Raw genomic sequence first — 12693 nt, forward strand, 5'->3', positions numbered from 1 at the left:
TTCTTGACCGACGATTTTAAAATTTCTCGAATCTTGATTGTCGCGAAGCTTTTATAATCGCGAAAATTAAAACGCGCGAAACTAAGTGACAACAAGGTACTTTAAGTACGTAGGAATGTCTAAATGCGGGATAATTCTTATGAAAGGCATACCACAAGGATGTTTTTTTCCCCACGACTCGGCGGGATGCCAACGAAGAAAAACCACCTCTACCCAGATCATACCACGAACCAAACAAGTTTCTGTCGCATCTTCCTACCTTAATTACCACTTTTTTTACAGTGGAGGAACCCCAACGATCGGTAATCTGAATATTCAGGGTCAGATTGAAGTCGTTGGTTTCGTGTCCCATCGGAAGAACCATCGACGGCGCAATGGGTTCACTGGACACATAGAACACGGATTCCTGCACGTAGTTGATGTATGAAAATTCGTATGTCAGTGGTTGATCCGGATCTTGCCAGCCGCTGCAATTTATTCTGAATGAAGTGTTCATGGCGCTTCCAATCTTTGGCTCAACTTCACAAGTCCCTGGTAAATTATTTTGCAGATGATCATGTTAGAAATGCTAATAGATGAACGCTTTATACTGAAAATTCTAGGAAACACTCGCTCTTCCCAACAGGTAGCTAAATTGTTTGGAATAGTGTTATGTAACAATACAATTATGAGCTCAAGATTTGTAATTAAACAATAGAGTGTTTCTGTCGTGGTACTATCGGCTGATAGTTACCCCGGGGAACTTCAATGTTCTTTAAAACAAATATTTGTTTAAGAACATAAAATTTCCAAGGGGCAATTCCGAGAAACGAACACTCTATTGTCTTTACTGTTCATCACTAAATTTCCTTCTGCGTACCAGTTCAAAAATCATTTTCCACTAGTACAAATTCTACTTCCAACGCTTTGTACATCAATCAGCTAAAGATGACAGGAGAATCTGTCGAAAACAGGTCTTTGAAACTTAAAAGTTTTGTCGTTTTCTTTAAGTTCAAAAATCATATTGAATTATTTTCATTTTTTTTAGATGAAAGGCGTGAAAGCCAAATTTAAAATTTGAAAAAGAAAAGAGACAAACTGCGTCTTTTTTTTTTTTACCTATAAGCCCTCCTATGAACAAAATATTTTTCACGGACGAGTACTATCCATCCGGGTATTTTTCTCGGACGTGCTCTATGGGCAGATAGAGTCTCTCCGCCGATGAACACTATCGCGTCTCGTGACCAATTTAAACCAATAAGGATCGCAAATAATTTAGTGGTGAACTATCACGCACAATAATTTAGAGCGAATTTTTTCCTACTTCATTATTTAAATCGCCTCTTTCCTATTTAACATGGGCAAGTCTTTAAGAGGTAACTTTAGTAAAGACACACTATAAAATTTATTTACCGTTTTCGGGTGGCGAGTTTGTAACAAAGGTATGTATATATTCCCCATATTGCCCATTTAGACGATAAGCCCTGAAGAATACGGTAAATCCAGTATCTTTAGGTAGCACATCTTCTTTTAATGCCAGATTCAGGGAATCAATTGGTGTTGTTGATTTTTCCTCCAGATTACTTATCTTCACCATATTGTCTGTATCGATAGGGTCCGTGCCCAGTTCTTTGTGACGGAAAAGCTCCCAGCTGAAGGTGAGTTCCCCGAAGCACACTTTACAAGTTCCTTGCAAAGGTAGCTTCTGGTCGATATTGACCTTTGGAGAGCAGGAAGGGCTACAGCTGATGAATGAGAAATCAAGATAGTTAATAATGCTGATAATACCAAGTTATGGCCTGCGTAGAAAGCGTTCCTGTATGAAGAGCTTTTTCCGCATTCTGGCCGCGCATCCAAAAATTGACGAGGCAGGGGTTGGTGGAACGCTTGGCTGCAAAACCCTCGATTTTTCCTGATTGGTGCGGTGTGGCCATGTTAATTGGCAAGTGTATAAATTCGCTTGAATGATTCCAGGAAAAAGTCGAATGTGACTTGCACAATGCCTTGGAGGGGGTCTAAGCTAGCCATTTTTTCTATTCTCGCTCCAATATTTGCGTGGTCAGAATGCGGAAAAGCTCATCGTTCGGGAACGCTTGCCACGCAGGCTGACCAAGCTATTGCCTGTCTAACTTTAAGTCGCCCTCAGTAAAACAGCCCAGCAGCGCCGGAGGCAATCTGGAAGGTCTGTATTGGGGAGCTGAAATCTCGTCAGTACTTATCAGTTAAATCGACTATTTTTTTTTATGTGAAACAACTAAATGGAAACTGGGATTGTCACGAGACTGTAGGAAACGATTGTCAAATGCTTACGTCACTTCCACTTCAGGAGGGTCTCCAAAGGTGATTTCCAGCTCCTGTTTGTAGACAGCCTTTTTGCTCCCGAAGGGATTTTGGGTAACGAGGACGAGTGTGATCACGTACCTAAAAATATAACAATTAGTTACTATTAATAAGCATTATATCTTTAACTTGAGAATTATATGAGATGGAAAAGTTAAAAAGACATGGTGGTGATACTCTAGCTTATAGGTCGACCGAGGCATGCAGCCTTGGTTTACAGCGTACATCTTTGATATTGGACATCCACGTTATGGTCAATTGACAGCTGTCAAAAAAAAGGTGTCCACTGACCAGCATCACGTGACCATAACGCGGGCTCCGATTTAGGGTTCATTGAGGTCGAAAGCTGAATCAAATACCACCTCTGTGTGTTCGGCAACAGGATGAGCCCGCGCTGTTACAAAGTAACGAGACCTCGTGACCTATCCCCTTGTTGACACGACAACCTTTGAAGTTCTCATAATTGAACAACAGTAACACTCGGAAGTCAACGTTTAATTTTACTGGAAGTTCGTTGATAGTAGTAGTTAAAAAATGAGTTATTTGCCATCATACTTACGTGTCATTTTCTGACATTCCCCGCCTTGAATCAAGAATTGCAAGATGTCCCTTGTTAGCGAGGCGCCCCTTTCCCGTTTTAAAGCACCCTCCACGATTCTGAAGAAAATCAAAACACCGTGACAAAGTTTGTGCCTGCGCAGAGAAATTCACATTTCTTGGATAATCAATGTAATGCAATGCAACGTTCCTTGGGATGCCCCTGATAAACAAAACACACAAAGCTTTGCCCAAACTAACTGCAGGCGAGGACTCAATCTTTTCAGATCAGTTCTTATTGTACGTTCGTACTGCCTTGATTTCCATGCTGATCGACGGCTGTGGGTTGAACCTGCCACAAACATTCTAACCAATGTTGGCCTGACTTACACTGATGACTGCTATCTGTGAATTGTGCTCTACAATTTACTAGGTTTGGTTAATTAATATTTTTCTTTTAGCAGAAATTAATGACAAATGGTTTCGTTTTGCTATCATAGGCGCACATAATAAGAAACGATCAATCTAATATAAAAAGTAACAAATTAAAAGAAGGAATCAAATTTACTTCAGAAATGTTACGGATGCCGCCGCCATCAAGTTCTGGTATGGACACAACATCAATAGCATCGACATTTCCACTTGTGTCAAATTCAGGTTCTGACGAGTTACGACAAAGCCAATAGAATGTCGGCGAAGCAGACTTTAAAGATTCAAAGTCTACATCCTTTGACTTTTCGGCGTTCAACGTTATCTGGTAGAAAGAAGGTTAAGTAAGATCTACATAGGTAGACAACGCAGGAGCAAGGTGGCATAATAGCTAGTTGCTCAGCTACTTAGTCCAAGGTCCAAGTACTGATGAGAGGTCCGGCGTTTGAGCCATAATTATCAAACATACAATATTATTTCCTTGGAAAAAAATATGCAGTTCTCAGAGTGACTCGCTTTTCCCAGTACAAGGCTTGCAGGGCTTTATGAAGATGATAGGGGTATTTATTTATTTATTTTTTTGGTCTGGGAATTATCAAGCTCTGACCTGGTAGCTTGCTCTTTAGTCCGAAGAGACTACCATAGACTAACATCCCATCAAGGGTGGGGGAAGGGGGGGAGGGGGGGAGGGGGGGAGGGGGTCGCATCAATTCACCTAAGTCACTTTGAACGTTTTTAGGATTAAGCATAGGTCTTCTGAGCCACTTTTTGATGTTAACAAGTGACGAGGAAGAAGTACTGACCTACATGCAACTATGAACGCTAATGACTTACTTTTTTATAAAGATGCCGAGGTTCCAAACATAGTCAAAAAAGAAGAAAGGGGAGGGGTTGGAGCCAATAATCTTTAAAGGAGCTTAGTCGCGATATTTTCAGTTATTTCGGCCACGCACAAAATTAACTTTAAATTGAAGAAAACCTGAAAATAATAGTTTACTTAGATAGGAAAACAGTAAAGGGATAATAAAAAACCATAAATGAACAAGGATGGTTAAGGATGGAGAGGATTAACACCGATTACAAACGACGAATTTGAAACATTTAGGCTAAACTTTTCAAGATGCCCAAACCGTGAAGTAGCTCCTTTAAAAATCACTTAACGGCTTTTAAATTCTGTCAAGCGTTCGATCTGTAAGTGGAGAGTATTGATTTATTATATTTATTATTGACAGTGCCAGTAGTAGAGAACCGTCTATCTCGAAAGATAATGGAGTGGCTCAGCAGTCCGATCCTTCCGTGATAGTCTTTTCCGCAGGCGTTGCAGACAAAGTTAGAGGGTGGATTGACGACCTGAGATTATATTTATCATAAACTGTAACGTATCATTGTGGCTTAGGCAACTTACGTTTCCTCCAAACTTGTAACGTTTCCGCAGGCCTCCATCCACAAACGCCTGCAGAGAATCTTGGGATTTTGTTGCCACCACGTGAATATAGCCAATCGCCGTCCCGGAAACTCCCTCAACGTCTTCCATCGAGACGGTAAAGACACACTTGTAAAAGCCGAAATCAAGTCCAATCTCCCGAACATACAATTCTGCCTGGTTACTATACCACACAGGCTTCTTAAGCTCCTCAGCCTCGGCAAAGGGTTGATAATTGACCTGATCGTTTGATGCATTGAAGATTTCCCACCTAAAAGCCGTAGATTTTGAAGCCTCACAGTTGACCTCTATCTCGGCCTTGATACTTATAGGCTCCGAGCGCCTCTTCTTTGTTGCCGTGGTTGCATTTGGACTCACACCTAAGTAGAAGAACCAATTTCAAAATTGCTCACTGGTTTGAAATTGAGAGACGTGTACTCAACCCTGAGGATCACAATTTAATTGTGCTGGGATGCCCCTCTTATTGGATCAATGTAATCCAATAAATCAGAGATAAACTGTCTTAGGGCTTAACCAATCCAAAATCAAATCAAATCTCCGCTTTTTGCGCCACACATTTATTTTTTCTGTCTTTTTCTCGAACTACCTGTTGGTTTAACTTCTAACCGTTACCACTATGGGGGCTTTCAGAGCTCCTAAATTACGCAGGTAAACGAATGAAGCTAACAACAACAGCATCACCATAATCAACAACAACAACAACAACAACGTTACTCACCCAACAGGGTAGCGTTTGGATAGAAGCAAGACAGTGCGACCGTGACAGATTTGTACTTTCCTGTAAGGTGTGACACAGTGTTGGTGGCGTTGACTGTTACCCAGAATTCGTCAATAGTAGAATAATTGTAGCGTTGAATGATTTTGGTGGTGTTATCAGCCTTCGATTCATATTTATTTGGTGCTTTGGACTGACAGTGGCTTCCTCCGAAAAAAAACAAACCCTGTCCGTCACCCATATCCATTTTGACGCACGTTCGAGTGCCAAACCGAGTAAAACCAAGCGTGAAAGTGGTAGTCCTGTTCACCTTCACGGGACGACCTCCGTCATCAATAGTGAGGCCTTGGACACTTTTTTCTGTTTTAAGTCGAAAGGACTTGGTGATACTGCTCACCAGGTTGTGTACTGTCACATTTGTCCAATATTCAGCTTCAGTTTCTGCGTACTTGTGGGTGGTGGTCGACACGCTGGTATTCTTTACCGTGCCATCGTCAAACTTCCACAAGTAAGTTAAATTTGTTCCCTTATCGGGCATAGCAGTAAAATTTACTTTGTGTTCACAGGGGAAGATATTTTTCTCTGGTCCAAATCCGTGAATGTTCGACCCGAAGTCACTTGTGGTCGTCCAAGTATTGAATGACACTTGTGTGACGTCATCCTGAATTATAAGGGTAATAGAGCGAGTTGCCTCAGAAACTTCATTCTGGGCTCGAAGCTTGACAAGATAAACGCCTGCTGAGACAATGTTACTGCCTGTAGTGAGGAAAAAATCTCCGGTGTCTGTTTTCATCTTAGTATAATTGATCGTTGTTCCTTCGGCCTCCAGATGAAAAGTGACATTGGTACCGTTTGCCATCGTCCAGTTGATAGGATTGTTCTGGCCACGAATCTTAGGAGATATGTAGGGTAACTCAAGATCTTCAATTGGTTTTTGTACAACTGCGTACAAAGTATCGTTCATTTTGCTGTTTCTGTTCGAACAGTTAACGTAAACCTCGTAGCGTCCCACTTCGGTGTAATTGTGGTACGCTTTGAACTTCAGATTCATAAAAGGGGTCCTGTCTGCGGTGACACCATCCGCGAAGTAAGTCAGATTGTAACAGCTCTTTCCAAAGAAGCCGAAGCTGCCATCTCCGTAGTCAAAAAGGCATTCAAAATCGGAAGCTTCAGCTAAAGACATCGTGAACTCCACAGGGTCACTAAGATTCGTGGCAGGGCTGGTCACGCTGAGCCCGACCAATGGAATCACTGGCTTGCACACCGTTACAGTGCTGTTCAATGTGACGCGGCTGATGAAATTAAACACTGTAATATTCAGCACGTATTCTCCATGAGTAGTATAAGAGTGGTTTCCAATGGATTGACGCAGTGTCAGGTTTGTTTGGTCACCAAAATCGTAGAAATATTGCGGATCTGTTCCGTTGACGCTCACGTGAATTCTGAGTGTCCCATTCACTTCCAGACATTTGGTGTCATACGTTTGCTATCAAGAAATCGAAACAAATTTCTCGTTAGCTTGGTAATTTACAGGTTAGCACAAAATGATTCACAACGAACTTTCCATTAGATTAAGGTCGAAGTAAAGTCATAACGATCCTCTTCAGTGCTTCTTGATCTTCGAGGGCAAGGGGCGTCTTGGGTGTCTCACTGAGGTGAATTGCAAGTAAAATGAGACATAGTTGCGGTAATTAAAAAGTTGGACCTTTCATCAGTCGCCAACGATTAGCGTATCGCAATTGATTCTCGTTTTTCTCGGTTCTGATTGGATGACAAAGTTACCATGATATCGTAGCCATATCAGGCCAGTGGCTTGACATCGTTGGATATCGGAACAGTAGACACAGCGTCTGATTGGATATTTCCGAATTTTGGTATGGCAAAAAATAAGGTAAATGATTTCGAAACTTATGCAGAGAAAACTGCGCTGTTAGATAATGATGAGAGCTTTCAGTTTGTTTTAACGAGTGATCGATAGTGTGTGGCCGATGTCTCTGTTGCTCGGGGAGTACTTGACCCATGTTTGGGCATAGGGGATCCGCCGAGGGTTCAAAATCCTCACCCTGTTTAGGACAAAAATACTCTAAAAGCCCTACCCTGTAGGATTGCACCCTATATTTTAAGGCCCTGTTTAGGACAAGAGACGAGGGTCAGAAATCCAATGCAGGAAGTCATACATGTTAAGGCGCAAACAAGGGTATAAAGATCTTTCGAAAGGTATAGCAAAGCGGAAGAGAGCTCTAAAGAGACAAACAAGCAACCATACCCTGTTTAGGACAGAGGCACGTAAAATTGCACGCCCTGTTCAGGACGGTGAGGCCAGAAAGCATACCCTAACCAGCGGCATGTCCCCATACGAGCAAAATTGGGGGTACCCCCCACCACTCCCCCGGGCTCTGTTGCAGAAGCATAGCTGTATTTTGAGTTTACTTACTCACCTTCACGGTAAGATTCCTAATTGGATCTTGTACTTGCGCTATACTACTGGCTGTCATGGAATCCAGCAAATTCCGTGCCTGGATCGTAACATTGTAGTGACCGGCCGTGCTGTAATTATGCCACAGGGAAATAACAAAAATGTCCAATATGTCGTCCACATTCACAATCCAGACAGGCTCGGAACCGTCACCGAAGTTAACAGTAACATTAACATTGCTTCCGTTCCGGATTTCGATGCCAATGTTTGTCGGGTATCCCGTTTCTACCGGCGTAATGTTCTTGACAAATCCAAAACCATTGATTGGCGTAACCACCGAGATCTTAAAGTTGAGAATGGCCTCGGAGAAAAAGTTTTTTGCTACTAAGAAGACGCAGAACTCGCCGTTGGACGTATACCTGTGTGAGATGGTGCGGTTCGTAGTGTTTTGGACCGTGGAGTTGTCACCATAATCCCACGAATACCTGAAATATAAACACGATTATCATCACACTTGTTTTCCTAAAGCGGTTACAAGGGTACTACAAGGCAAACTGGCTAAAACTTTAGGAAAAGGATGACTTCATCTCCCTTGACGAGTGACAGACGGTCAACATTTTATAATAAACAACCAGAAAGAAGATGATTATCCTTTTTATTTAGCAACTGATTAACCGTCCAAATTTTAAACTATCGCGGTACAGTTCAGCTATGTCTTATTCTAACTGCAATTCAACTTAGTAGTGAGATATCCAAGCCTTTTCCAACCCTTGGAGATTCAGAGGATCGTTATTACTTTGCTTCGCCCTGAAAATCCACCCGGACGACTTTGTGGGTAAATCTTCTGGTTGACGAATACTTTAATACGGCTAATTTTCTAAAGGAAGTGTTTTCTTAGAGATATTGCAGCTTACACAACACCATTGTCGCGCACGTCTCATTTTGAATGTCTACTAGATTCCAATTTAAGTATGACTACCCTAGGCAGAGAGGGCCGGGGTCACTCACTAATTCATGTCCTTTAAGCGTGAGCAAAGAGCGACTGTTTTCTAGTCAGAACTCCTGAACTTACCGTTACCGACTCTACTCGTAGGCGAAACGTTAGAAATTAAACGAAGATTACGTTGTACGTCCAAAAAAAAAAACTTACATAACACCGTGTCCTTTGTGAGGTTCCACCGCAAACTCGGTCAGTTCATATGCACGTGTCAAGTTTGGGTACGACACCCGGATTGGTTGCTCAATGGCGTCATAAACTTTGATGTTCTTTTCGAGAGAGGCCATGTCACCTCGCTGGTTATACATCGAGAGTTTAACGAGATGGCCTGGGTCCGGGTTGGATGTAGGGAAAAACTTTGACACTGTTTTGTTTGGACATCGAATGGTCTCGTTGTCGTTGAACTCCCACACAAACCTGGTTAATTAAATCGTAAAATTGTCTTTGAACATGATCTGGAACTATCGAAAGCGAAAATGATTGATTGGGCCTCACATTTGCCTCCAAGAACAATGTGTAAGCTTAAAATACAGTGTATAACAAGGTATGTGTCAGCCAACGGTCGAGGGGGCTAGTTTAAAAATGTCTAGCTACTGTTTCCAGTATGACATTTCCTTTTTATCATTGGAGGCTACACGAACATTTTTAAAAAAGCCGCCATTTTTAAGGTTCTGTTATGGTGTATGCGCGCAGTGAACGCGACCGGAAACCGTGGTGATTTTTTAGTGAGGTGATTGCTTTTAAGTGGCTTACCTTTTTATAAATATACCTAAAAACACGTAAGCTCCACGATAAAGTGATAAAAATTTAGGCACTGCAGCTGGCTTAAGTAATGGCTTAAGTAAGCGAGCGAGTCAATGTGAAATTAAGGAGTGGCGACTGACAAAGCTTCGAGAACATGAAGTCAACTTACGTGTAGTTGCTTTCATCCGGCACTTCTGTAATATTGGTTCTAGTGAATTCCACTGTACTATTGGCGGCTCCAATTTCAGGATTGGATTCGAAATCAAAGTCGACGACTGAAACATAAAAAGTATTACAATACTAAGCCGTGGACCAAAAAACAAACAAACAAACAAACAAACAGTCAATCAGTCAGCATCCAATCAGTTAGTCAGTCAGTCAGGTTAGTCAGTCAGTCAGTCAGTCAGTCAGTCAGTCAGTCAGTCAGTCAATCAATCCGTCAGCATACAGTCAGTCAGTCAGTCAGTCGATTGTTCGGTCGGTCGGTCGGTCAGTCAGTCAGTCAGTCAATCCGTCAGCATACAGTCAGTCTGTCGGTCGGTCGATCAGTCAGTCAGTCAGTCAATCAGTCAATCAGTCAGCATACAGTCAGTCAGTCAGTCGGTCAGCCAGTCAGTCAGTCAGTCAGCTAGTCAGTCAGTAGGTCAGTTTGTCCCCCTGCCACTTGATGGCGTCGTGTTCCGTGGTCTCGGGTTAAACTCATCCAAGCTTTGTAAAAAGTCAACCAGTCAGATTTTAGACACATTTTCTGTATATTTATAAAGCACAGCAAAGCTGAATACTATGAAATTAAAATAATAATAGTCACTGATTAAGAAATCATTACCCCCTCCATCCACACAACAAATAAAGCTTACATTCTTGAGCACTCAGAGAACAGATCTGAGGCATATCACGTCAGCTGTTTAAACATCTACCCCCCAGCTTCGTTAGCACAAAATTCCCGAACCTTTCAGTTGGAACCTTCACATTACTTTGGGATGGACATTCATCCATTTTTAGCCAATCCGGACTGTGCTCCCCAGTCAACTCGCGCAATCTTTATTCAAAAAGTTATTTAATTAAAATCACGAGCCATTATCGAATAAAGCTACCTAATATCTCGTCGAAACATTCGCTGGATAAAACGCTGACGCCATTCTCGACCATCACGTACACGTCATTAGTCCCGAGTTGTTTGCACTCGATCGGGCCCTGGGTCCAGTTCATTGTTCTGTTTAAACGCCAGAAGACAGTGTACTGGGTTTCTGGAAGGACTTGTACACTGACATTCAGGGTCTGGCCACGTCTGCAAAGTGTGCTGCTGACAGAGCTTGTCTAGAAACAAACCAATCATGATAGTAGATGATAACACTGTAAGATATACTTGTTCACCATATACTACTTATCGCTAGGTGTCGCGTATACACTCCATAACATCTTAAACGTCTTCCAAAGGAAGTGGTCTCGCTTGAAGGTAAAGAATGAATGAATGAATGTATGGATGAATGAATGAATGAATGAATGAATGAGTGAATGGATGGATGGATGGATGAATGAATGAATGGATGGATAGAAGGATGGAGGGATGGATGGATAGATGGATGGATGAATGAATGGATGGATGGATGGATGAATGGATGAATGGATGAATGAATGGATGGATGGATGAATGAATGGATGGATGGATGGATGAATGAATGGATGAATGAATGGATGAATGGATGAATGGATGAATGGATGAATGAATGGATGGATGGATGGATGGATGAATGAATGGATGAATGAATGGATGGATGGATGGATGAATGAATGGATGGATGGATGGATGGATGAATGGATGAATGGATGAATGAATGGATGGATGGATGGATGGATGAATGGATGAATGAATGAATGGATGGATGGATGGATGGATGAATGAATGGATGAATGAATGGATGGATGGATGGATGGATGGATGGATGGATGAATGAATGGATGGATGGATGAATGAATGGATGAATGGATGAATGAATGGATGAATGGATGAATGGATGAATGGATGAATGAATGGATGGATGGATGGATGAATGGATGAATGAATGGATGGATGGATGGATGGATGAATGGATGAATGGATGAATGAATGGATGGATGGACGGAAGTCTTAACTAACTAACTAACCCTTGAACTCAAACCTGCAATACTATATAGATTAATTTGTAATTTAGTATTGTAATTTATGTCACGTAACTCTGCAAATGCTCAATATAAAAATCTCATTAACAATCTTGAGAGCCATACTGGGAAACATTGGCGAGATCCCTATCAAAAAGGACGATGGCAGATGTTCTCCCTGTGCGGTCCCGAGCAAGTTATCGATACATTTGCATTTTCGGACATAAGTCAATCTCAAAAGCCTAAGTCGAAGCAAACCTTGCTCACGTATTATTTCGTACATTTTTCCGTGTGATACCATTGATCAGCTCGTTAATATGATAGAATATGGTGTGGAATAGTGACCCTTTTTCGTTGCGTTTTTTTTTGTTTTTTATTCCTCAGTAAATTGAGTAAGAAATACATTTCTCACCATATTCTGGATTGAGTCCCTGACCTCCACTGACTTCGAGTCACTCTGGCATCTAGATGATGCATTCCCTGACTGAAGTGTGATGTTATAGTTTCCTGGACTGATGTAAGAGTGTGACACAGTCTTTTGTGCACTAGTTAAACTGTCAGTAGTTCCATCTCCGAAATTAACCGTGTAGGCAGCATTACAAGAATCCTGCACGGTTAAATTAAAAGTCTGGTTTGTTCTCAGGATATCGGACGTTATGTTAAAGAACGCTGAAAAGCAACAGAGAAAGCTAACGTTATATGGGCAGCTTAATGACTGCCCCCCGCCCCCCCTCCCGGCTAGGAAACAGTGAATTTTGTTCCCCCTTCGCACCCTAACGGGAGCTACCTTGGGGACGAAGTTGCGCGGTTTTTCGAGGCAGATGTACTGATTACGCGCGCTCTCTAGAATGTCTGTCCCAACCCACACTACGCGGGAAGAATTTGAAACCTAGCTTTATTTCTACGGTTAGGCCCACCGTCCACATTAATCCGTCACGAAAACGGAGCTTTTC

The 12693-nt window shown here is 42.0% G+C and overlaps 1 protein-coding gene across 3 annotated transcripts in view; it reads right to left on the reverse strand.

Annotated features, from left to right (window-relative positions):
• LOC110048087 (polycystin-1-like protein 2) overlaps positions 1–12693 on the reverse strand; it is a 50458-nt gene that overhangs the window by 20817 nt on the left and 16948 nt on the right. For all 3 annotated transcript variants that reach the window (XM_020753865.2, XM_020753864.2, XM_020753866.2), the window contains 12 exons: positions 12153–12409; positions 10696–10918; positions 9771–9876; positions 9011–9274; positions 7883–8345; positions 5448–6930; positions 4691–5088; positions 3425–3610; positions 2879–2976; positions 2290–2400; positions 1393–1724; positions 260–531 (listed from right to left, as the gene is read on the reverse strand). In XM_020753865.2, the coding sequence (XP_020609524.2) occupies positions 260–531; positions 1393–1724; positions 2290–2400; positions 2879–2976; positions 3425–3610; positions 4691–5088; positions 5448–6930; positions 7883–8345; positions 9011–9274; positions 9771–9876; positions 10696–10918; positions 12153–12409 (4193 nt within the window). The remainder of the gene's footprint in view (positions 1–259; positions 532–1392; positions 1725–2289; positions 2401–2878; positions 2977–3424; positions 3611–4690; positions 5089–5447; positions 6931–7882; positions 8346–9010; positions 9275–9770; positions 9877–10695; positions 10919–12152; positions 12410–12693) is intronic.

The sequence above is a fragment of the Orbicella faveolata genome, unplaced genomic scaffold (genome assembly GCF_042242905.1).
Source record: "Orbicella faveolata isolate gen_17 unplaced genomic scaffold, um_ofav_v1 contig_3, whole genome shotgun sequence".
Lineage (NCBI taxonomy): Eukaryota > Metazoa > Cnidaria > Anthozoa > Scleractinia > Merulinidae > Orbicella > Orbicella faveolata.